This window comes from Palaemon carinicauda, chromosome 8 (genome assembly GCF_036898095.1).
Source record: "Palaemon carinicauda isolate YSFRI2023 chromosome 8, ASM3689809v2, whole genome shotgun sequence".
Classification (NCBI taxonomy): Eukaryota; Metazoa; Arthropoda; class Malacostraca; order Decapoda; family Palaemonidae; genus Palaemon; species Palaemon carinicauda.
The window spans coordinates 94,068,131-94,095,940 of record NC_090732.1 but is presented as its reverse complement, the minus strand read 5'-3'; the positions used below and the strand labels follow the sequence as shown (position 1 = coordinate 94,095,940).

General features: G+C 39.7%; 1 protein-coding gene across 1 annotated transcript in view; it reads left to right on the top strand.

Annotated features, from left to right (window-relative positions):
* Nucleotides 1-27,810, top strand: part of Faf2 (Fas-associated factor 2) — a 135,246-nt gene that overhangs the window by 80,509 nt on the left and 26,927 nt on the right. Inside the window, exon 4 of the mRNA XM_068378761.1 lies at nucleotides 22,072-22,255. Within this exon, the coding sequence (XP_068234862.1) occupies nucleotides 22,072-22,255 (184 nt within the window). The remainder of the gene's footprint in view (nucleotides 1-22,071; nucleotides 22,256-27,810) is intronic.

Genomic DNA, 27,810 nt, shown 5'->3' with positions numbered 1-27,810 from the left:
GACGGTAAATTGAATAAATCAGAAATTCAAGTTGAGGTCTACCATCCATCTCAACAAATAGATCAAAAGGGCACACAGAAAAAGATTAACATAAAACCCAACATATCAAGACCATATCTGAAGAAACCTACAGGTAATAAGTTTTCATTAAGATCTGTCAATGGGAAGACCTCATCGAAGATGTCTTCCAGGAATAATCCATAGTTTTTTTCTCCATCTTGCAATGGAATTTTTAGGGTTTAAGGGCCAAATATGCATAACTTATCTAGCCGAAATAATAACGAGAATAGCAAATGCAAGCATTGATTAATGTAAGTTTCCTAAATCTGAGATAATGGCTATAGTCACATCAGTTCTGAAATTGTTCCCCCAGTTTGAATCTAAATTTCTCTCTGTCTCATCTTTTTCTTCCTCTTAATATTGCTAAGACCTTCTCCTAATTTTATAAACTTACTTTCCTGTTGCCGTCCCAAAAATTTCCCTCATTATATGTGTATATATTATGTACATTTATATATATATTTTTTTTCCTATGTCTTGGATATTTCTACATCCATTGTAGGCCCGGCGTGGATGTTTCTACATGCGTTATTGTTGCTTGCTTTGATGAATGGGAGGTGTCACGGTTGGGAGGTATTTGCATTCAAAGCTATATGTGAGAGTATTGGATGATATCAGCCATCCCGAAGATGGTTTGAACCTTTTTGGCAGAACTATTCTCAAGTGTTGGGTCTTCGGAATCCAGGGGGATCCAATGCTTGGGGTAAGACTCTCGGCTTTTGGTCGGAAGCCCATCATTACAGATATGGGGAGGATGATTCCATAGTTTCTTGGTCTCAGTCCTAACAGGCAGGTTCAGCTTACACTGGAGCCTCTATATCTCTTTTGCTGCTGTCCATCGTGTAGGGTATGGAGTGGACCATCTGAGAAGTATACTGTCATTGAGCCAATAGTGGAGAGTGCAAATTTCCTTTCCAACATAGGATGCCTTAGTATTCTTGAGCAGGTGAATCAAACTCGTCTTTTTTCTTTCTCGACACTGGATTCTTCAAACAACTGATCCCCATCCCCTGGATACGCTGACTCTTCCCCGGCACTGTTGACTACCCTTGGCAAGTCTATTAAGGAAAATTCTGTTGATGACCTCGGAACTGAAAAGGACCATTCTACTGATATTCCAAAATTGAGTAAGTTGGGTAACACGAGGAAACTTCGAATCCTTCATATTACCCAAATTCCAATAGACACAAATTATGATAACCTAAATAAAGCATTTGAGTGCTATGGCTGTATAAAAGAAAAAAGGATGAAACTTGAAGATGATGATTGGGATTCATGGATATCTTACAGTAGTCATGATGAAGCATTTAAAGCAGTAAGTAACATGAATGATATTAAAATTATTATCTTAAATGTAGCGGCTGCTCTCTGCGGATTTAGAAGTATATAGGCCTGCTGACTGGTTGAAAAAATATGCTAATTTAGTCATGCATTCCCAGAGAAAGCCAAAACCACCAATGTGGCTTGTAGCTGAATCAAATGGAGTTACAGGGAATTATTTTAAAATATGCAAATTAATTCAGAAACAAAGTAAGAACTATTACACCGGGAGATATATCTCGTTATGGAGAAAAAAGTTTCCTTATCCATGCCAAATCAAGCACACAATCTGTAATACTGTCCAACCTAGATACAACTAACGATGACATTAAGTTAGACGGAGTAGTTTTTAACAGAGATCTGTATGAATTTACAGAGGAGGAGATACTGGCCATGTGTCCACTAAATGTATGGAAAATACATAAAATTCCTGGAACATCAATGATTACATTTACTTCTCAGGATTCTGACGTACCTTTCCATATTACTATTGAAAATGAAATAATTAAAGTACGACCATTCAAGCAGAAGCCACTGCAGTGTTTTAATTGTTTTAAATTTGGACACCCGTCTAAGGTTTGCAAAAATGAGAAAATATGTGGTATTTTCTCCAAGTCTTACCATGGAGAATGTGCACTTGGAGAGAGGTGTTCAAATTGCAATTTGAATCATAAATCCACAGACAAGAGCTGCGAGCTGTTTAAGTTGGAAGAAACTGCCCTTAACAAATCTAGTTTGGAACATATACAGTGAACCCTCGTTTATCGCGGTAGATAGGTTCCAGACGCGGGCGCGATAGGTGAAAATCCGCGAAGTAGTGACAGCATATTTACCTATTTATTTAACATGTATATTCGGACTTTTAAAACCTTCCCTTATACGTAGTACTGTTAACAAACCACCCTTTAATGTACAGAACACTTAATGCATGTACTACAGCACCCTAAACTAAAACAGGCACAAATATTAAAGGCGATTTTATATCATGTGTTTCCTAAACACCTAAAAAGCACGATAAAAAATGGCAACCAATGTTTTGTTTACGTTCATCTCTGATCATAATGAAGAAACAAACTCATTTAGTGTACAGTACACATATATAGGTTAGTTTTTGCATCGATTATATTGATTATACAGTACTGTATGTTGATTTTTTTATTACCAATGTTTTAGTTTACGTATTTTTCTTAGGACTTCCAAATGAAATCTTTTTCTTTATGACGCCGCCTGAAACGACGGCGTGTACGCTCAGTAAACAACCACGCTCAGAACAAACAAGGCATTTAACGCGCATGATGATAGTGATAAATAATGATACAGTACATACAGTATTTACAGTAAAAGCATTTACAAAATATGTTACCTTACAAATATAAATTATACAGTACTTGTACGTAGCAAAGCAGGAAAACAATTTGAGAGAGAGAGAGAGAGAGAGAGAGAGAGAGAGAGAGAGAGAGAGAGAGAGAGAGAGAGAGAGAGAGAGAGAGATTGTTTTACGTACGAATGTAAATTTAAAAAAAAAAAAATATGATAGGTTACAACTTTTAAAACCTTCCCTTTAACTTAATGCATACAGTACGTACATTACTAAACTATAAAACAGGTTAAAGTAAAAAATAAAGATTGTTACTGTACTCACCACGAAAGAAGTTCAAGAAAAACTTGAATGACGATGGCGATGAATTTGCTGCACAGTAGAAATGATGATGATGAAGCTGATGATGTGTTCTACTGTGCAGTCAATGATAGTATTTTACGTCTCTTCAGACGGAGGTGCCTTTTCCTGGGACACCTCTTCAACTTCTTCAATTTCTTCCGAAGGCGTACTAGCAGGAGGAACTGGCTCTTTTTTGCGAGGCTGGAAGAACATTGTGATCGGAAGTTGTTGCCGCTGCTTCTTTTTTCGATCCAAGAGCATCCTGTAGGGAGTCATGATGTCATCGACCTTATTTGAGAATTGCATCGAGCGAACCATATCCTCGTCCCACTCTTGTAACATTTCTTTCGCCTCCTTCATATGGTTGCAGAACTTGGCAAGCCGTTCTAATGTTAAGCCCGTTTCTTTGACATTTTCTTGGGTCTCTTCCTGGGCACCCTCACTCTCTTCCTCACTTGCCGATTTCGTCAGGTCTTCGAGGTCTGCGTCAGTTAGGGGCTGGGAATGGCAGTCCAACAACTCGTCGACGTCTTCAGTCGTCATGTCGCCAAACCCGTCACCCCCAATTATGGCAGCCAACTGCACAGATTTCCGTATTGCAGAGTGTTGGATTTCCGACGGAGTAAATCCCTTGTCGTCGTAAACAATCTCGGGCCACAACTTCTTCCAGCTCGCATTCACGGTTGCAGGTTTCATCTCTTGAAGTGCCTTTTGAATATTCTGCAGGCACGTGGCTATGGTGTACTGCCGCCAGTACGCCTTCAAGTTGAAATCTTCATCCTCGTCATCTTGGGCAGCATCCACACACGCAACGAGGTCCGCCAAGGTATTCTTCGTGTAGAGGGCCTTGAACGCCCTGATAACCCCCTGGTCCATCGGTTGAATTAATGACGTGGTGTTGGGTGGCAGGAACTCAACCTGAACGCCCTCACGCGACAGGTCAGTTGCGTGTCCACCAGCGTTATCCATAAGGAGAAGGATCTTGAATGGCAAGCCCTTCTCTAAGAGATATTCATGGACTTGCGGGATGAAACACTGGTGGAACCAGTTGGAGGTCAGCATCTTCGTAATCCATGCTTTTTGATTATGCATCCAGTACACGGGAAGGAGATTCTTATTTTTATTTTTCAAAGCGCGAGGATTTTTCGACTTATAAATAAGCCCCGGCTTTAACAAAAATCCAGCAGCATTGCCACACATCACGAGGGTAACGCGATCCTTGAATGCCTTAAAGCCAGAGGCTTTGGCTTCCTCTTTGAACAGGAAAGTTCGCGACGGCATTCTCTTCCAAAACAAGCCGGTTTCATCCATATTAAACACTTGTTCCGGCTTGTATCCACCTTCAGCGATAATGTTCTTGAAAGTCTGGTTCACGTAAGTTTCAGCAGCGGCAGTGTCAGCGGAAGCAGACTCCCCATGCAGGGAAACGCTTTTCAGGGCGAAGCGTTTCTGAAACTTCGCGAACCATCCTTTGCTGGCGGAAAAACGTTGTTTCTGACGCTGGGAATCAGTGGAGGGCCCTGGTTGAGGATCATCTACATCATCATCTTCTTCAGCATGGTCGCCATCGTCGTCATGAGGTTCCTTTGCCGCAAAATTCTCATACAAGCTCAAAGCCTTTGTTCGGATGGTGTTCGTATCCAACGCTATGTTCTTCTTCCGACAGTCGGCAATCCACACAGCTAAAGCACCTTCCATGCGTACGATCGTTTTATTACGCGTTGTAACGACTCGCTTCGCTGATCTGCTAAAGGTGATTGCAGCAGTCTTTCTAATGTTCGCCTCGTCCTTCTTGATATAGCGAACGGTGGATTCGTTGATGCCAAAATGGCGGCCGGCGGCCGCGTAACTTCTACCATCTTTTAACATGTCGAGAAGCGTAACCTTCTCAGCTATCGTCATCATCCTTCGGTGGCGTTTAGGCTCACTACCAGCCTTACTAGAAGCAGAACGCTTGGGAGGCATTGTAACAGAAAGTTCAACAAAAAGTTCAACTTAAAACAGTCGCACACAGCACAGATTAAACTTCACAAACTTAAGAACGTCTACTCAGCAATACGCGGAAAGAGAAAGTGAACGATGCAGCCCCGCGAGAACTTTGATGCTGCGGGTAGAAGATGCGGGCAAAACACCAATCACAGGCTAGATAACAAAACTTGAGTTTTGATTCGTCATCTATCAGCGCTTGAACCAATCACAACCCGTCTTATACAGTACTCTGGTGCGTTGGTTACTCATAGAAGATGTCCCGCGCACACTGAACGTACGTAGATTAAGTACAATACCGTAATAATAATAAATAATGATAATAATACTGTACAGTAATAATAATAATAATAATGATTAATAATAATAACAATAATAATTTTATTAACAACAACAACAACAATAATAATAATAATAACAATAATAATAAAAATTTACGTACGCTATTTTACGCCTCTCTCTCTCTCTCTCTCTCTCTCTCTCTCTCTCTCTCTCTCTCTCTCTCTCTCTCTCTCTCTCTCTCTCTCTCTCTCGTACGCTTACAGTATTTGAATTGTGATTTTTGCAACAAAGAATATTATTGGATGCAGTACTGTACTACGTACGTATACATACAAAAGATTCATGGAAAAGAAGCACATCCATTACAGTACACACCATTCTAATATGGTATGACTGCATCTGATTTGCGTTTCATGTTCGATTTAATTTTACTACGTACTGAATTATCGTATGATCACATTCTCTTTTCGTGTTTTATTTCTTTCTGTGTTGAATTATATATCATATGTAATGCAATGAACAATCAGTAAGAGCAGATATTACTAATTTAATGGAATTACAGGTAACAAAATATCGTATTTGGTTGTCTTCAGATTTCGCGGTATTTTCGAATTTTCCGGAAAATCCGCGATATGTATATATATATGGGTTATGGGAAAACCCCGCGAAGTGGTGAATCCGCGATGGTCGAACCGCGAAGTAGCGAGGGTTCACTGTAAGTGTGGGACATGTCAAAAGACTGTTAAATAAATCAAATAGCTATGTTAAGGCATTAAAATCAAACCCACCTATTACTGCCATTAGTTGTAGAAAAAAAAAATATACCTTCTGATAAAATGTCAAATGACGAGGTAAGCATATTACCTCCTGAGGCTTTACCACGGTGTATTAACACTAGGGCATTGCCCATTTCTGTACAGCCTTCGCCCCCCATTACAAAAACTAACTCAAACCTCTCTCAGGCTATGTCCTTGCCTGATTTGATGTAGGTTCCACTAAAAACTAACTTACCTGATGCACCTGTAGTGGGGAAAGTGCTAAAACTTAGAATCCCATCATCTATTAATTCTAAAAGAGAGACACCTCCATCTCTCTCACCCCCTCCATTAGAAACATTAAAGTTATGACAGCAAATAAATTTGATGTTTTGTCTGTTGATGTTTCTTATGAACCAGAAGATAAACTGAATAAATCAGAAATTCAAGTTGAGGTCCACCATCCACCTCAACAAATAGATCAGAAGGAAACAAAGAAAAGCACAAACATAAAACCCAAGATATCAAGAAACCTACAGGTACAGTAGTAATGTTAGATTAAAAAAGGCTAATGAGAAGACCTCATCCAAAATGTCTTCCAGAAATAATCCATAGTTTTCTCCTCCATTTTTGCAATGGAATTGCCAGGGTTTAAGGGCCAAATATGAAGAACTTAAACTCTAATTCATGAACATTCCCCCATAATTGTATGTCTACAGGAAAGTAAGCTGGATGCTAATATTCCTAGTCCTCGATAGTATATTAACTATAGAACACCATATAATCAACAAATAGGGAGCCATGGCGGAAGTCTCATTTACGTTCGTCGAGACGTTCCCCAAAATCCTGTACCTTTGTCTATTTGTACACCCCTGCTGGCAGTGGGTATACAAATTGATATAGGGAGAAAATTTACATTATGCTCTCTGTACTTACCTCCAAATGATAATATTTTATATGGTGATTTAGTAGAGGTCATTCAACAACTCCCTCAACCTTTTCTCTTACGGGAGATATGAATGGTAGACATCCTTTATGGGTTGATGTTTTGGCAAACACAAGGGCCAATATAATCTCATCAATTGTGGGGAATGAGGATGTGGGACTCCTTAATACAGGAGAGCCCACACACTTCCATTTTTCAGACAGGTACCTTGTCATGCATTGATCTTTCAATTGCAAGCTCTAACTGCCTTCTTGATTTCGATTGGAGGACATTAGATGATTGGCATACTAGTGATTATGCACTAATCATTTTAAACACCAAAAAGGGTTTGTTTTTACAGAGATCGCCACGATGAAACTTTGACAAGGCAGTCTGGGTTAAATTCTGTGAGCTAAGTGAAATTGAGGGGAGTGCAGAACAGTTTGAAAGTATTGATGATGCCGTAGATCTACTGAATGGAACTCTTCATACAGGAGGAATCAATTCGATTCCAAATACCACAGGATTATTCAAACGATGACCAGTCCTGCGGTGGTCTTCAGGACTAACAGCCTTCCACAGAGCCACCAGAAGATCTCTGACTAGATTGCGTAGACGCCGTACCAATGAAAATTTGGTAAGATACAAAAAGTGTAGAGCACAGTTCCGTCGGGCCATGGAAGAAGCTAGACGCCGGTCTTGGGTGTCTTTTGTTTCCTCAATTAATAGTAGAACACCACCATCTTCTGTATGGAGGAAAATAAAAAAAGATTGCAGGCAAATTTACCCTAAACTCAACACCGGTCTTGAAAGTGAATGATCAGTATGTGACAGAAGCAAATGATGTTAGCAATGCCCTGGCTGATAATTTTTCAAATGTATCATGCAAGTGTGTCACAGCTCCTAGTCACCAGTATAGGAGCATTGAAGAAAAGAAAATTTTAGATTTTCCAAACAGGAAGGGGAGAGTCGTATAATTCTCCTTTTACTGAAAGAGAACTTGATTCCACATTTGCTACTTGTAACGATATAGCCCCTGGACCTGATTGAATTCCATATGCAATGATGAAAGATGCACATTTTAACTCAAAATTATTTATTTTAAGCATTATTAATAGAATATGGCATGATCATAGTTACCCAAGTGTTTGGGAACTAGCCATTATTTTAGCCTTTTTAAAACCCGGTAAGGACTAAGTTTTTAGCAGCAAACTACCAACCTATTGCAGTGACGTCTTGTCTATATAAAATCATGGAGAAGATGGTCAATGCCAGGCTGATGTGGTACCTTGAAAGAAGGGTATTTTATCACCCATTCAATGTGGATTCAGAAAAATGCACTCAACGACTGATGTGTTAATATGACTTAAGTCCTCTATTTGTGAATCCTTTGACCTTGAAAGGGCATATGATACTACATGGAGAGATGGTATACTTGATACAAATCATGAATTAGGATTAAAAGCAGAGCTACCACTATTTATTCAGTCATTTTTTCACTTAGAATTTTTCAAGTGAGAGTGGGGGAAACTCTATGAGGGAGTAAATGTCAGGAAGAAGGAGTTCTTCAGGGTAGTGTGCTGAGTGTAACCCTTTTTACACTAGCAATTCTAACAATTAATGGGATATCCTCTGTCATTCCCCGTGATGTTCTGTCAACATTATTTGTGGATGATCTCTCAATATCATTTGCTGGAGCTAGAATTATCCAGTGGGCTAATATGAATGGATTTAAGTTCTCGACAATTAAAACTACTATTATCCATTTTTGTCGTGTCCGGGAGTACATCCAGACCTGGATATATACATTGAAGGTCAACGGATCCCATTAGTAAGTGAAGCTAAATTTTTAGGTTTGAAATTTGATTTTAGGCTTACATGGGTTTCTCACTTGAAAGCATTAAAAGCTAAATGTATCGAGGCTCAGAATATTTTAAAAGTATTGTCTCATACATCATGGGGGCCAGACCGCAATACTATTTTTAAATTATACAAGGCCTTGATGTTTTCCAAAATCTGTTATGGATATGAAATATACTCCTCCGCCACCCCAAACCAATTAAAGATACTAGATTCAATACATCATGCTGGTATTAGATTGTCCACAGGAGCATTTAGAACCTCACCTATCCCAAGTTTCCTTGTTGATGCTGGAGAGTTACCTCTATACCTTTACCGAATGTCTTCTATTATTCGGTATTGATTTAGATTGTGAAGACTCCCTAATTCTTTAGCCTTCCAGAGTGCAAGCCTTGTAAGGCACTCAACATACTTGTTGCACCCAAAATCTCCTCAACCTTATGGCTTTAGGGTGAAACAATTATTAAACAGTCTTGATATAATTAGAATTACGGTGCTTCCATGTAAGGTGTCATCAATGCCCCCATGGAAATTACTAGAGGTATCTTTTTGTAAATACTTTATTGGAGTTAAGGAGAATATGACTGACTTAGAATCTAGTTCTCTCTTTATGGAACATGTTGTAGAACATAAGGGATCAACTTTTATATGTACTGATGGCTGCAAATCTGATGCTTGAGATGGATTTGGAGTACAGTACATAGTAATGATTTTAATTGTAGAGGTGCACTTCCTCTAGCAGCTTCCATATATACTGCCGAACTGTATGGCATACTAACCGCTATTGAGAAAATAGCATTGGAAAAGGAGGGTAATTTTAAATATAAAACTTACCCGCTGGTTATATAAGAATGGCTAAAGTCCCTGGACGCCCCGGCAGGAAATTCAAAATCTTGCGCGGCTATCGTAGATATGCCAGGTGTACACTAGTGCCCTTGCGATACTACAAGATAGAACTATACCCAACTACTTCGGATTTTCTTTGCCGCCATAGCGGGCTGTACTATTGGAAATTCTCTCTCGTTTTTTACTCTGTTTGGATGTTATTTGGTGATGTATTAACGTTTTATGAGTTTGGGCTTTCGCTTGTTTGTTTTATTTGATCTGTGATCACGTATTTATAACTTAAAAGGCAAGATTAATAGGTTTTTCAACCTATTTTAAACCTCATGAAAGCATGGGGTGGGATGTACAGTAAACATCTCATCCATTGATGACGTCACAGCCTTATGTCGTAGGCTATAAGTCCGACTTGCTTTTTACAAAGAATTATAAGTGGATACTTTCTTTTGAAGTATTAAGGTATAAATTAAATTAAAGGATTATTAATCTAAAAAATTTATCCTTTTAATAGTTTTTTCTTGAGGTAATCTTCGATCTGTAACTAGCGTTCAGTTGTTACGCAGTTATCAGTATTGTTACAATATTCCAATATTTTGTAGCGATTTTTATGAATAGTACATTCTTCTTCTCAAGTTTTTTAGTTGTACTATATAAAAGGAACATTTTATTTTGTAATTAATTGGTCCTGTCAGTATTTTTCCCTAGTCAGAGATTAAAGGAAGTTAAATTTCACTTAATGTTTATACGAATCGATGTAGCGCACGATTCTATGTATCGTTGTTTCCTTAGTGGAATACTAAGATTGTTCGTATATTAAGTGTAAATGTTCCAATGAATACAAGTGATGATTCATCTTTTATTGGAATTCCTTAATTTAAGGGTTTATTTTATTTTATGAATATTATATTTACTAAGGTAATATTTAATATTTCACTGCATTTATATGGGATTCAGTGACTTTTCATTCCCATTCAAACGATTGAGAGAATTGTAAGTCTCTCTCTAAGAGTTCATTTCGTTTGAGAGAACGTATACTTTGGTTTTCAAATGATTGTGAAACTCTCTTTTTACCAAAGAGTAGAATGCAAATTTTTTAGTGTTAAATTACGCAGTGAATTTTATTCAGTGGAGAGTGCTTCTGTTCGGACCTGTCGTGATCCTAGTCTTAGACCTCTGTCAAGCCCCCGGAAGGGGAGAAGTTAAGTCGAACGACGAAAGGAATCGAGAGGGTAGCCAGGCGTTACAGTCTTTTAAGACCTGAACAGAAGTCCTCTCGAGCGTTTTCTGTCGTCCCCCAGAATGCTTACCCTCGCTATATATAAAGCGAGGTATTAGTGTTTTCAAACATTATACGCGCGCTTCAGGTGCTAAGCTGAAAACAAAATTAAATTCATTCTGCGTATTTGCGTTTCATGCGGCGCAGACTTAGTGACTCCGCTTCCACCTGATGGGTGTCGTCTCCCGACAGTGGCAAGCGCTAGGGATCGACGAAGATAGTGCTGATTACATTTCGCCTAAGGTTGATTCTGATCTTTGCTGTTAGGCGTGAAACATCAATTATCTTCGTTTATGCAGTCTTATCAGCCTGCCGTTGACAGTGCGGATGGGTGTCACGATTCCGGCTTTGACGCGGTTGCACAGGCGACCTGCTTATTCTGGTGATGACTCGTCGCACAGGCTGCCTACCAGCCGCAATGTTCAACGGTGGGAGAAGGTGGATGCATCACTTCGAGTACCTGCTTCTTAACACTAACCGACCACTCATAGCGCCTAGTGTCAGTCTATCCAGGCGCTCCGACGATCGTCAGGCAGCAGAGCATGCTACCAAGCGACATGACAGACAGCAGAGCGGAGCGGTGCATCAGTGGAGCGGAGTGTCAACTGAGCGGAGCTTCAACGGAGCGAAGCGTCAGCGTCAGTGCAGACGCTTCGCTACCTATGATAATAGACTTTTATGTCTACGTGACCATGACCGTCTAGCGTTGGGACATTGTTGCGCCAGGCGCTAAATTAAGAAATAAATCTTAACTAGAAAGATATTATATTCTCGGACCAAGGCCTGCTGGGCTAATTCCTGGTTGGGAGAGCTAGAATTAAAACCTCTAAGCATTGAGGTCAGAATTCAGAATCCTAAGGAGTGGACTCCTAGGAATCAAGACTTCTCTTCCTAGGATAGAGTTTTTCTGAAGAATTTCCCTTTTATTTTATAACTGCTGCTCCTCGTTCCGACTTCAGTTTTTGCTAGTTGCGTGGAAGGTGTGTATTTATTTTATTATTATTGCTAGCCAGGCTACAACCCTAGTTGAGAAAGGAAGATGCTTTAACCCAAAGGGCTCCTATAGGAAAATATGGCTCAGTAGGGAAATAAGAAAATAAATAGATTGACATTACAGTAAATCATTCCCAGAAGAATAACAGTGTAAAGAGACAGTGCTCATGGTCAGTGCAATAACGCATCCTCAATGCAGTAACGAACCTAACTGTAGAGGTTGGTGCAGCAGCGCCTGCAGCTGCAACAGCAGGAAGTGCATTAAGGCCTTTATGAGAATAGAGTGTAAGAGTATATCTCCCACTACGGACAGATCTTTTATGATTTAATGTATTATGTTTTAAAGCGCTCTTTTTTTAAACATAAAACTTACCAGCTAGTTAGATAAGAATGGCTGCAGCAAGCAGAACCTAAGCGGCAGCGGAACGAAGTTCAGAAAATAATCGACGAAGCCCAGCGGCAGTGGCAGGCAGGCGCCAAGCTTCAGCTTGACGACCCACGCCAGTCGAGTCATGAATTGGCGGAGCGTTAGCGCGAGCATCGCGTGAGTGCGGGGCGCTGGGACGCGGCGGAGCGTCAGTGCGAGCATCGCGTGAGTGCAGTGCGCCAGGACACAGCGGAGCGTCAGGGCAAGCATCGCGTGAGCGCGGCACGCCAGGACTCGGCAGAGCGGCAGCGCCAGCTAGATTCTTCCCATAGTAAAACCAATCGTAACAGCAAACGCAAGGTGAGTGGCTATCAATTGGATGTGGATATGGAACAACGCAAGCGCGCCTGCACAGGAAGGTCAACTTTTTAATCAGAGATCAGCTTATATTGGATGACGTTCTACGTTCTTCCTGTCTACTAGACTAGGATGCTAATCGTCATGTATGCACGCGAACAGAACTTACCCTCACAGCAGGTGTGTTGCGATTATTAAACGGGAAGTAATCGAGTGTGTTTTTCCTTCCACAAGAGAAGCGGAAGTCAGACAAGTCACATATAATGCTGGCTCTTCCTCTGGAATCTGAAGCACATTCAGGGAAGAAGGAGTTTGTCCTCTTTGAAGGACGCAAAACCTAGACATGGTCGTCAACAATCAATCCGTCCTAGACCTTTCAGGAGTCATATGTTTTCTAGTAACTTATCCCGCAGTAACTGATGTTCGCCGGAAGTTTTTCCAGTTGAAGAAAGGCGACGTGTCAGCGCCAAAATCGGGTAAGACGCATAATTCTTCGAGAGAAAGGTGCTCAGTTTGCTTCTGTTCACACTTCTTCTTCGCCCCCAGTTTGGGGAAATGTCTATTAATTTCTGGGGACTAGCGACTACTGTTGACGGTATCTCACAGCAAGGGATACGTTCAGGTCGCTGGAAGTGTCATAAGGACTCTCCCAGGTCTCTCATAGCTTCGCTCATGCTTGAGTTGGCGCACAAGCTGCCCCGCGAGTGTAGGTTTGGTCTGAGCTAAAAGAGGTAAATTTCATCTCTTTTTAGCGTTTACGATTCTTGGGGGGAAAAATTTTTTCTCCTAAAAGAGTAAGGACTACCATAGATCAAAGGGATGGTTTTCCGTTAATATCAGACAGCGTAGTTCTCCGATGCTCAGCAATGTTTCCTCGCAAAGATATGCTCTTGTTGCGTGAAGCGTTAGAGCATACTCTTGTAGCGGCGCAGACGTACACGCAGTCACAGATGCAGACACCAGTCTGGTTGTATGTTGAACGCTGACAGTCAAAGTTGATCCTTTCAACTAGTTGTTCCATCTTTGCGATCTGCGGGATACGCGTCTCTACTCATGCGGACGCTTGCTACACACGAACATCTTCCGGCAAACAGGTCAACCTGAAATCCTAAGCAATCTAGACGCATGTGCCAGCCAGGACATATACTGAATAAGGTCAGTCAGGTTTTTTCCGCGTCATGATAGACTAACAGTTGCTCCTTTGCGCCACTGACCGGACACGATGCTGTTGCCTCCTTGCAGCACGCTGTAGATTTACAACAGGCGAGACGTACACAGGGCGCTGTATCCACTTGACAAGGTGAATGCATACAGCACGCTGGCACCTTATGGGGATGCAAGCACATGCGACATTATAGTCGCATATTAGACGTATACAGTCTAGTCTTTTGCTCACAGCAGTATGGACAGACTGGTGTCTTTCCTTCGCGTCTCTCTCGCCTCATAGCTAACGCTTCCTCGCGTCATGCTTTGTCTTTAAGTGTGTTGAACATTTGTTGGTACACACAATCAGATCTTAACTTCACAGCATGAGGTTCACGTTGTCGATGCTTCTTTTCAGCAAGCCTAGCTTCAGTATCGGTTTCTTGCGACTGATCTGGATGCGTTTTGGGAGGAGGTCTAGATCTTGACTCTCTCTCTCACGACATGTTGAGCATATACAGCAGGCTGGAACCATACTGAACTCATGCTGGGACCATGCTGGGTGCTTGCTGGAAGCATGTCATCAGTCCGTTTTTTCTTGTGTCAGGATCACGAACGCTTTATTTTAAACCATCAAGTTTTAGGTCTAGCTGCCTCCAGTATTTCGGAAGACCGACCCCTATGATCTAGAGGGTTGTTCGAAGGAGACAGCTGAGGCTATCGCTTGTACAAGGGACCTTTGCCTCAAGGTTTTGCAACCCAAATAGGGTGTTTTATGGGGTGGTGTAGAGCTAAAGGGCTCTTCATTTGGTAACTCTAAGACAAGTGGCCTGTTTCTTCATAGACCTTAGAAGAAAACACATTTTTCCTCCTCGACCATCAAAGGGTACAGGAGTATGCGGACAGCTATCTTCAGACGCAGAAGATTGGATCTATCAAATAAAGACCTTATAGATCTTCTCAGATCATTTGAGATGACTTGGAAGCGTCAGCAAGATACGCCAGCCTGAAATTTAGGGGTTGTCTCTGGAATTTTGCGGTAGTGACAGATCCGAGCCTTTACACTTGGTTTCTTTTTTAAGGCCTAACTTGGGAGAGTTTCTGAGTAAGTCTACCATAGTTGAGAGTCAGTGAAGTTCACTCTTTTAGCAAGAACATGGACTTCACAATGGTTAAGCCATAGGCACCTTGCAACCTGGATTCTTGGTCATTAACAAACGTCCTTCTCATCCATGGCCTAAATCTTTTGGGGTCTCTATCCTCTCAAATTTGTTTTGTGAAGGGCTGCGAAGAGTTTTTTACCCGGTTAAAATGATGAAGTTTTATTGGGACAGAACCAAAGAAGTTAAGAGTCTAATCATGACTCTTTGGTGCATGGTTTAGAAGCCTGCGCTATTTATGTCTAAAACGCTCCATCATCTCGTATAGACTTTAATTACAAAAGTTCTTTCATACTGTTGTGTGACAGATCATAAGATGTCGAAAGAGTAAAGACTCATGAAGTTGGAGCTGTAGGAGCTTCTGTAACTTTTAAACTAAACTGTTCTCTGCAAAGCATCCCGTATACAGCCTTGTGAAGGGGTAATCCTGTATTCGCCTTGCATTACTTAGACTGTATCCAGTCTCTTTATGAGGACGTCTACATTTTGGGATCACTCATAACAACGAGTGCAGTAGTAGGCGAGACAATCACCACTACATTTCCCTAGATTCCTAGTACCCCTGTTCTTCTCTTGGAACTGTTATATATGTTTTTTATGATTGTACGTGAAGATTGGTCGACAATCTTCCGCAATTTTTGATCTAGTCAGGTGGTCATTTTGTTCCTAGAGAGTGACCGGAACAAGGGTATTAGTTGAGGTCCTGTCATGTTATAGGTTATTGAACCATTTGACAGCTCCTAGAGATCATCAGCTCCCTGGGTGGACCGCTGGATCTTCTAAGAATAGCAGACAAAATGAGGCAGAGCATTGCTGTCAGCTTCCTTATCAGGGGAGAACCTCTTAAGTTGTTTAATGTAACTCTTAAGTGAATTTCCAATTATGTTGCTGTCTCTGACCCACCACCAAGGGTGTCAATCAGCCATTCTTATATAACCAGTGGGTAAGTTTTATATTTAAAAATGTTATTTTCATAATAAAATAATTTTTGAATATACTTACCAGCTGGTTATATAAGTTAAAAACCCACCCTCCTCCTCTCTAGAGACCATGGGGCATGGAAAATCTGAAGAAGTTGGGTATGGTTCTACCTGTAGTACCGCGAGGGCGCTAGTGTACACCTGGCATATCTGCGATAGCCGCGCGAGATTTTGAATTTCCTGCCGGGCCGTGCAGGGAATTTAGCCATTCTTATATGACCAGCGGGTAAGTATATTCAAAAATTTATTTTATTAAGAAAATAACATTTTACCATTTTTAGTGATACAAGGAGTGTCCTTCGATGTTTAGTAGTTTTTAACTCTAGTAACCCTCTAGTTTTAAAGATTTTAGAATGGCTTTTTATTATTGGACGGAGAGGTATAATGGTTCGATTTTGTTGGGTTCCAGCACATGTAGGTGTGTCTGGGAATGAGAAGGCAGATTCACTGGCGAAGAATGCTGCATCCAAGTTGATGCCAAGAAGGTATCCTATTCCCTGTAATGATTTCGTACCTAACATCAAGAAATTGTTTTGCAATAAATGGCAACAGCACTGGGATAGTCTAGATGGCAATAAAATGAGAGAAGTGACAAATGTCATATCTCCCTGGAGTTATAACATGATGCCCCAAAAATGGGAGATGTCTCTTTGTCGTCTCCGTATTGGTCACACTTGGTTGACACACGAGTTTCTGCTGAAGGGCCAACACCAACCGGTATTGCGACGACTGTTTAGTACCTTTAACAGTGAGGCATTTGTTGACCGAATGCCCCAATTATAATGACTTAAGAAATAAATTTCTATTTTAGGCTTGAGGTGAGGAGGGCAGGTTCATCCTTGCCAAGATTCTTGGACATGATGTGTCCTACTATGCAAGTGGCATTTTTATATTCATTTCAGAAGCAGGTCTTCTGAAAACTATTTAACTTGTATAATCACATTCAACTTTTATGGTTTTAATTGAATATTCTTTTATTTTTTATATAAAATAAATGATATCGGCATCAATGACCTTAGATGTCTGGATGCCTGAAAACTTTAAATCAATCAGTCAATTGAAGATTTTTGAGTGGCTTATAATTATTGGTAAGAAAGGTATAACAGTTCAATTTTGTTGGGTTCCGGCACACGTGTGTGTGTCTGGAAATGAGAAGGCAGATTTACTGGCCAAGAATGCTGCAGTTGAATTGCTACTAAGGAAATATCCCATTCCCAGTAATGATTTTTTACTTACAATTAAGAATTTTATTAATGTTAATTGGCAACGGCATTGGGATGGTTTACTTGAAAATAAGATTAGAGAAATAAGTAATGTTACATCTCCATGGAGGTATAACGGGATGCCCCGAAAGTGGGAGACTACTCTTTGTCGTCTCTGCATTGGTCACACTTAGTTGACACACAAGTTTTTTCTGGGTGGCCAACATCAACCATATTGCAATGTCTGTTTGGTACCATTGACAGTGAGGCATTTTTTTGACCGAAAGTCCCACATACGGTAGTGAAAGAAATAGATATCTGTTTGAGGCTCAAGGTGAGGATGGCAGGTTCATCCTTGCCAAGATTCTTGGTCATATGTCTTACCTGCTAGTGGCATTTCTAGCTTTATTTCAGAAGCAGGTCTTCTAAAAGATATTTAACTTTTAAAATGACACCTTTTCTTTATGGTTTTAATTGAATATTCTTATGTTTATTTTTTATATTTTTACAATAAATGATATCGGCATCAATGATCTTAGATATCAGAATGCCAGATAACCTCAAATCAATCAATCTTCATTCCCGGTGAACGGAATGTGCTCACAGACAGTCTGAGCAGAGCGACTCAGATAGTGATCTCTGAGTGGTCATCTAGTAGCCAACAAAGTCCTGACTTTGTGAGGTTCCCTGACAGTGGACTTGTTCGCGATGTGTCTGAACTTAAGGCTCCTGCTATACTGCTCCCCAATCCCACATCCCCAGGCTCTCTGGCAAGATGCATTCCAATATTGGTGGGACAGCATCAATGTCTACACCTTTCCTCTGTTCTGTCTGATGAGAAGACTACTCAAGAAAGACTAGAGTATCCAACAACCTCTCTATGACCCTCATAGCTCCACTATGGCATCATGCAAAGTGGTTCTTGGATCTTCTGCAATTCTTGATGGAGATATCAAGAGAACTCTCTTCACGACACGATGTACTCAAACAGCCAAATGTGAACATCTTCCACAAAGTCGTAGCTTGGCTACAACTTTAAACCTGGATACTATCCAGCACTTCCTCTCTCAGTGAGGCTTTTTGGAAGAAGTTGCGAAGAGGAGGGCTGAATACCTGTGAAGATCTTCAGTTGCAGGCCAAGACTGTCTTCCGGGGTTGGTGTCATGGAAGGGTTATCTCTCCCCTCGATTCCACTATCCCAACAATAGCGGAGTTCCTTACAGTATTTACCTTCGAGTGGAAATGCTCTTTAATTTGGCAGTGAAATGCTGCTGCTCAGCCTTGAGCCTCGCCTATAAACTGAAAGGAGTCGATATTTCTTCTTTGTTGGAGCTCGCTCGCTCTCCTCATACGAAGTTACAAGCTTACCTGTCCCCAGTCAGAAGTTAGACCTCCTCCATGGAATGAAGTTTGCATTCTTCAGTCCTTGAAGGGTGCTCTCTACGAACCATTACGCCAGGCAACAGATCGCCTTGGCCTAGGCCAAGATTGTTAGCGGACATCAGGGTCTTTCCTATGACATCGCCCATTCAAGGGGATGGGGGAAGGTATCAGCTTTGTCCCGAGTTTATTTCTAAGATTGAAAATCAGGGAGCAGCGGATCCTAGATTTGGGCCCATCCAGATTGGGAGTCTTCGTTCTGTAACCAATGATCCAGATCAATTGTTACTGTGCCCAGTAAGGAGTTTGAGGTATTACCTTAAAAGAACTTTTGCAGCCCACTCTGAGCCCACCCTTGGAACATCCTTAGCACTAAAAAAAACTATTTTGTGACGCAGGTACTACAAGTGGGTGTGTCAGATGACCTTCAACGCCCACTACGTGTAAGATGTGAACCACATGAACATGGAGGTGTTCTCTTATTGGTCCTGTGGTGGCTGCACAACAACTGGTTTACATGCTCAGACTCCTTGATGGACAAGTAGATGGTTGAGGGAAAAAGTTAACCATGATTAGTCTTGGATGAATGTTTAAGAATGACTGGCTCTTTCTACCTTTCATCATCCTCTCCCTTGGGGAACAGCACCACAGTCCTCTGCAAGCGAAATTTTCACACTGCAAAATGAGATGCGAAGAATTTTCCAACTCATATCGCAAAAAATGTTTCGCGTTACAAAAGGAGGTACAGTACAAGAGCCTAACCGTTTTTGAGACTAATTTTAGAATTCGTGCGTTGCCAGCCTGTAAACTCACCACCATCCTTCCGCGCTCCCATTGGTTATCTACCTACTCAGATGCTAGTTACTGCCATAAAATCCTGCTCTCGTATTGGTCTGCATCTACTGTACTGTATCCCATTGTGCATCTATGCATTGGCGTTCCTCTTCTATTTCATTTGGGCAGTAGTATCTTGCGTATTAACTTTGCGTTTGGGATTTCGCTTTCGTGACTATTGTACTGTATCTTGTTGCGATATTATGTTAGTTTATTCGTCATGGGTCCCAAGAAAGTTGCTGATGTGCAGGGAAAGAAGAGGATGATGCTTTTTATGAAAACTAAGATGGAAATAATCAAGAAATACGAGGCTAGCTTGCTGTTAAGTGTGATTGCCAAGGAATATGGCCAAAATCCATCTACCATAGGAATGATCCTGAAACAGAAGGAAGCCATCAAAGCAGAAACACGTTTTAAGGGCATGACTTTTTTCCAGCAAGAGGAGCCACATCCATGATGTGATGGAGAGACTGCTGCTTGTTTGGAATAAGGACAAGGAAATCTCTGGAGACATGATCACCGAAACGGTAATCTGCCAGAAAGCCAGCTTGAATATGTAAATGAAGAGGGCCCCGAGTCATTTCAGAAACTTTTTAAGAAGCATGCAGAATTGAGCTTCCTTGGATAGTTGTTTTTAAAAAGAGCCTTTTGGTACTAGTAAGCCAAGAGGAAGCTCAAAGTGATCCAAAAAGAAAGAAAAGTGGCATTGATGAAGAAAATATGTACAGTATTTAGATTTAGAAAATACGTAATTAAATCTAGAAAATACAAAATGTAAAGTAAAAATAAACAAATTTAGATAAAGGCAAAAAAAAAAAAAAATTGTTTATCATAAAGTATTTTATGCCCTTTGTTAATGTTTTCTAAAATTAAGTGTTAATCTTTTCTGCCATTTATCAATCTGCTTTGTAAAGTTAAGTGTTTATGTTTTCTGCCGTTTGACATCCACCTCTACCGCCCCACCACCTCGCTCTCGGACATCGCCTCACCCCAAAGGTAAGGTTTCACATTTTTGTTTCTGTATTTTCCATTTATTATTGCATTTTTTTTTTTATCATTTGCTCTGATTATACATTTAATTTACAGGTCATTAATGGTTAGATTATTATTGAATGATCTAAATTATTTTGTTTGATTGAGTTTAGCCGTATTATGAAAACTTAATGTGGTGTTTTGGTATGGCCTGGAACGAATTAGGCTATTTACATATAAAAGGTGACTCACAATGCAAAAAAATCACGGTACGAAAACCACTATGGAACCAATTCATTTTGTGTTGTGAGTGAGGCATTACTGTATAGAAATATTTGTTACGTCCCCATACCCTTAGCAAGGAGGGATTGGGTAACGTCTATGGTTCATTCTAAGATTCCCATGTCTTTGAGAACTCTTACTAGACCAGTCACATTGCTATTATCACAAACACACACATTGCGTAGGTTGTTTACTGTGCGTTGCACAGAATTTAGCGTGGTGCAGGGGTTTCTACCTGTTATGTGCGGAGCACATACGGAGAAAACCCCAGGACTTGTACCCTCCTAAGGAGTGACTCATCCTTATAAATAGCGAAGGGTTTTTAGTTTTTCAATAAACCAATTTTTTTGCGCAATTGAAGAAGAAACAGACTTAGTGTGTTTTTCAAAAGTAAATCTATGATCAGGAATGACATCTAAAATTGTAAAGAAACATAATCAATGTAAAGCACAGAATGTTGAGGAGCAGCTGTCCTCAACCTACTTACAATCATACTTTTAAGTTTTGCTAGGGTTCAACTTCTTGCCTTATAAGGATGTCACTTTGAACTTTAGAGGTGTTGAAATTAGTCTTCTACTAAGATTAGCCCTCCTTTTATCCCATCCAGTGACATCTCTATCCTGCAGATAGGTTTAAAAAGGTATGTCAGGTTAGTCTTTAAACTTCAGTAATAAGGAATATTCTAGTTACAAGAAATATTCAGCACTCATTTTATTAATATTAACTTGGTATGTGTTTGAGATGAAGTGTCTAAGGAGTATGGCTGGTGTATCTCGAGTAGATAGGGTTAGGAACGAAGTGGTGAGGGTGACAACGGGTGTAAGAAATGAGTTAGCAGCTAGAGTGGATATGAATGTGTTGAGGTGGTTTGGCCATGTTGAGAGAATGGAAAATGGCTGTCTGCTAAACAAGGTGATGAATGCAAGAGTTGATGGGAGAAGTACGAGAGGAAGGCCAAGGTTTGGGTGGATGGATGGAGTGAAGGAAGCTCTGGGTGATAGGAGGATAGATGTGAGCGAGGCAAGAGAGCGTGCTAGAAATAGGAATGAATGACGAGCGATTGTGACGCAGTTCCGGTAGGCCCTGCTGCTGCCTCCGATGCCTTAGATGACCGCGGAGGTAGCATCAGTAGGGGATTCAGCATTATGAAGCTTCATCTGTGGTGGATAATGTGGGAGGGTGGGCTGTGACACCCTAGCAGTACCAGCTGAACTCGGTTGAGTCCCTTGTTAGGCTGGGAGGAACGTAGAGAGTAGAGGTCCCCTTTTTGTTTTTGTTTCTTTGTTGATGTCGGCTACCCCCCAAAATTGGGGGAAGTGCCTTGGTATATGTATATGTATGTATGTATGTATCAAGGCCTTTTGTATCTCTAAAACCAAAGTCTACCAACATTTTCTAAATTTATTTTGGTAAAATTTTATTTTCATTTTTCAGTAACGGATCCTCTTGGTGATGTTCTCTCCTTTATTGGAGAATACGAGAAAGAGTACGGCCTACAGCATCCATCATTTTTCCGAGGTTCATATTCACAAGCTTTAACACATGCCAAATCAGAGCTCAAGTTCCTTCTGGTTTACCTACACTGTGGTGACCACCAAGACACACCGGTATTCTGCAGGTAATATCTCTCTCTCTCTCTCTCTCTCTCTCTCTCTCTCTCTCTCTCTCTCTCTCTCTCTCTCTCTCTCTCTCTCTCTCTCTTAAATAGAGAAGTGATGTAAATAACATTATTCTTCCTGGCACCTTCTGGAACCACTATTTTAACATGTCATTCACTGTTTGCTCGCAGCCCTAGCAAACCACATGTATTTTGTGTGGTGATATTTTCAAATGCTACTAATCAAGCTAGCCTAGATATAGATCTAGTTAACATGAGGAATTCTGTCAGATATCTCATTGTGTGTTTGTTCCATCAATAAATACAAACCCTTTCGCTCTTTATTAGGGAATATACTTTCGGCATAGCTGGAAGACTATCCATAAGACAAAGAAATTTTAGTGAGGTATAAGTACCCCCCCCCCATTAGTTAAAGGGGGGCGTAGGGTACTACTGATTACCCCGCTTACACACACACAGACACCTTTGTTGTCTGGTAATTTTTTTCTTTTGGCTCGATAGAAATCGGACGTCGCCCCTCTCTACCGCTCAACCCTTTTTGCCTGCCCTTTGACTAATTTGTTCTTTTAAGATATTTTTCTGTATTTATACTGCTGCGAGTGTTGCTGCTCAGAGTCAGCGTGGACATAGTGAAGGAGACTGCATCTCCATAGTTTTTTCCTTGTGGACAAGAAAACTTCTTCCTTCTTTGCTCCAGACTACCCTTAGGAATGGAGGACTCTGCCCCTTCCCATACCGAAGAGGCTATCATCCTCAGGGAGTCGCTCTCTGTTGATGCACCTTCATTGTTCTCCGAGAAGGCCACTTGCAGCAGACCCAGGGCTTGACCTCGGTCTTGCTCCTCACCTGATGATAATGCATTCCCTCGTTCTGAGTGAACTCAGTTGGCGGATGGAAGGCAAAGTCTGAAGCTTGTTCCTGCTACTCATAGTGTACACCTTTCCCGTACGCGGGTTCGGTCCTCCCTGGAGTACTCTGAAGTATCAAATAAACGCACTGGTACGTTGATTAATTTTTCAAATTTCTTCCCGCCGGTACGCTCCATTTCCACCCAGTACGCTTTTAATTTTTCACAAATCTTCCAACCAGTATGTTTATTCAATACTACCTATCGTACTGGTGGGAAATTATACAAGTACAATTTTTTTTTATTTTCTTAGCTGAAGTAGCAATCGAGATCTGAACTCTTAGCGTACATGTAGGTCAAGCGTGAGTCGCTCTCTGAACACTACGATACATGCGTTGTATGATTTCAGTTTCTATAAATAGGTGGGCTTTCCCTTCAACAGTGACAATTACTCATGTATATCGATTGAATGATGTCATGTCGCAAGGTTATAGGATCATATTTATAGCAGCTAACGAGGTCATTTCAAGTGCAGCAAAGAAGTTGTGTCTGTTTTCAAACGTCAATTATTTCATGCCGATTTAGGATTTAAACGATGTTAAATCACACTTCTATATAAGATAAACCCTTAGGAGTTTACAGGTATGCAAAACGAACCTTATATCCGAGAATAAGTTTACTTTGAATAACGTCTCCTAACACCGTACGGCTATCGGAGGCGGCTTAGGTGCGATAGATCTGAGTCTTCGTGTGGCGGGATGTAAACAAAAACAAGCCCCCACACCTTTGATCACTCTAACTTTCACAATATCCCACAACACAAACTTTCCCCTTACTTTACGTCAAACTGGACTATTGCACGAAGGGAAAAAAAAAAAACCCTTAAAACTATATTCACCGCAACCAAAAAAATCACATCCTTAAACAGACTTAACACTAAAACAGACAAAAAGAAGAGACTTTTATATTTATAGAAAACTTTACAAACCCAACAGCAGTCCACACACAGTACCGAAAAACTTGCTCCACACACAGTAACGAAAAATACTTAAACACTAAAACAAATCACTTAACACTAAACCATCCACCATATGCAATAAACCAGAAACAAATAATCACATCTAACACCAACATAAGCGAAAACCCTAGAATATTTAATATATAAGTTTGTGTGTGGTAACCGTCGTCCACATACCGGTAATTTCTAGCCCACTTCCACAACTTCTTAGCAAAGAGTATTAGCCTACGGCCAATTTCACTGCGCAATCGCTTAACTATACTCTCAAAATATCATCTCCATTTCCAGGCCAAACCAGTGTCATCATCGTCATCATCATCATCATCATCAACAACAGTTATAAGAGTGGTCTATATCCAAATCCTTACATGATTAAACATACGGGGTCGTCATCAATCTACTGTATCTTAAATGTGCTGCAGGCAACCAACAGGCCACGGACAAACAAAAACTCCAAAGAGTGTAAAGGAGTCCAAAGGAGGAATTTACGGCCTGCAATAAAAAAGAAAAACGCTTACGAAAACTCCTAACTAACTAAACTATCGCACTATGATCAAAGATAAATAATAAACTTTCTATCATTCATGATCGCGCCTAGCAAAAATAAATTAAAACAGTACTTACTCCAATACAAAAAACTCACTTCATAGCCGGCTGTCGATGAACAAAAAACAGCCGACTCCTGCTACAGTCAAATAGAAAATCCTTTCGCCCTAGACATTCATTACCGCCCTAACCTAGCTAAAAATGTAAACAAACAACCTCAATTATATCAACAGTCTTTCCCACTACAAACAATCATTACGCTAATTACCACTTGTTCGGCGGCGTGCACCGCGGACACACACACACACACACACAAACACACTCTCTCTCTCTCTCTCTCTCTCTTCTCCTCTCTCTCTCTCTCTCTCTCTCTCTCCTCTCTCTCTCTCTCTCTCTCTCTCTCTCCTCACAAAACTAAAACAAATAAACTTCTCCCACTATATATATATATATATATAGTATTATATATATATATATATATATATATATATATATATATATATATATATATATATTATATATAATATATATATATAGATAGATAGATAGATAGATAGATAGTAGATAAATACATACATACATACATACATACATACATACATACATACATACATACATATATATATATATATATATATATATATATATATATATATATATATATATAATATATATATATATATATATAATATATATATATATATATATATATTATTTTGGTAAAACTAAAGCAAATAAAATTCTCTCTCGATTAGACAAAACTAAAACAAAATCTCTCTCTCTCTCTCTCTCTCTCTCTCTCTCTCTCTCTCTCTCTCTCTCTCTCTCTCTCTCATTTTTTCATTTACTTTCTTTCTTTTTTGGCAAACAAAAAAATAAATAAAAATAAAACAAAAATAAATCCCCCACATTGGGACCCTGACTATTATGAAATTTAACTCGTATCCGTGGATGCTGTTCACATGAATGTATAATTTCATCATTAGGAGGTGACAGAAATTACAATTTGATACATTATTCAGGATGGATGGCAAATATATATATATTATATATATATATATATATATATATATATATATATATATATATATATATATATATATATATATATATATGTATATATATATATATATATATATATATATATATATATATATATATATATATATATATATATATATATATATATATATATATATATATATATATATATATATATACAGTGGTACCTCTACATATGAATTTAATTCGTTCCACAACCAACTTTGGATGTAGAAACGAATTTTCTCATAAGAATACATGGTAGTTCATTTAATTCGTTCCTCGTCCTAAAAAACCCATAATAAATCCTTAATAAATGGCTACACATAATTACACATAATAACATAACTGCATAATATGAAAGAAGCATGTAAAAAAGATAATTATGAAGAAATAATAAATAAAAAATTTGTTTTATTGCCACTTTACCTTAGAGACAGGCCAACACAGGTGTAGGATTTTCAATACCAGGAGGAGACGGACGATCGGCGAGAAGGTAGACATGGTGTTAACATGTTCTTTTAAATAAATACTCTCTCTCTCTCTCTCTCTCTCTCTCTCTCTCTCTCTCTCTCCTCCCCTCTCTCTCTCTCTCTCTCTCTCTCTCTCTCTCTTGTTTTTCTTCACTGTTAGTGTTAGACGTCTATTAATTTTTTCTGAGAGAGAGAGAGAGAGAGAGAGAGGAGAGAGAGAGAGAGAGAGAGAGAGAGAGAGAGAGAGAGAGAGAGATTAAACAAAAATGTGTTATGTACATATGATTTTTACCAGCGTTAACGAGTTGAAAGACAGTTAAATGTAACTAAAAAACCAATAAAAGCGAATCTGAATTCCTTTATTAACTAAAACAAATATTGATACAAACACACTTGTGTGCGTATGCGCAAACACACACACACGACGAGGAGACACGATCGGCGAGGAGGTAAAGATGGTGACTGCGATAACATACCGTAACTTACACTACGGAAATTTTAATCTAACTTTGCTTATTTATTTATTTTTTTTTTTATTTTTATATTTCATATTTTTTACATTTTTTTTTCTTTTGATTTTTTATTTTCATCACTTTCAGTGACGAGTTACGGTATGTTATCGCAGTCACCATCTCTACCTCCTCTCCCGACCGTCTCTCTTACTGCATAGCAATTTTTGCACCTCTGTGTGTGTTTGTGCATACGCACACGAGTGTGTTTGTATCAATATTTGTTTTAGTTAATAAAGGAATTCAGATTAGCTGTTAATTACTTTCTTAGTTACATTTAATTGTTTTTCAACTCGTTGACGCTCTTAAAATCATATGTACTTTAAACACAAAAAATAATAGACGTATCTAACACTATAACAGCGAAGAAGAACGAGAGAGAGAGAGAGAGAGGAGAGAGAGAGAGAGAGAGAGAGAGAGAGGGAGAGAGAGAGAGAGAGAGAGAGAGAGAGAGATATTTTATTTAAAGAACATGTTAATGCTATGTTTAGAGAGAAACTGAAAAAGAGAGAAGTCTTATTTAAAGTGCTTGTTAATGCTATCATGGTTTTCTTTGCTTCACTTTTTTTCTTTCTTTCTGTTCATCACGCTGGCCCTTCTCACAAATGATCGTTGGCCAACAATCTCTTTGTCCTTTATCCCTATCAACAAAAGGTGTTCTATCTCTTCCAGGGTATTGCTAAGATGTCTTGTAATAATGGTGATCCCCTTCGATAGTTATTTGCTTTAATGGATGCCTTCAGCTTGATGATCCTCGAGATCAAAGGCCTATTCTGGCCATATTGTTTAGCCATACAGTATCACTCACATGCACACTGCTCTCATGTTTTCTATAATTTCTTGCTTCAATTCTAATGAAAGAATGCCTTCTTCCTGTACTGTAACTTAGCTTCTTAGGCACCATGATTATAGGTAAAATCAAAAAGTAAATGTGAGAAAAGGAAGAAAATAAGCACTGTTAATAACAGACCAAACAGAGGACACACCCACACGATACACACAAGAATAGAGAACTGAGCACTCGACGCTCAATGGCGTAATGTTTACTTCGTGTGTCGAAATAAAATTCGGGTGTAGAGTCAAAAATTTGCTCGAATTTTACTTCGGATGTTGGAAAATTT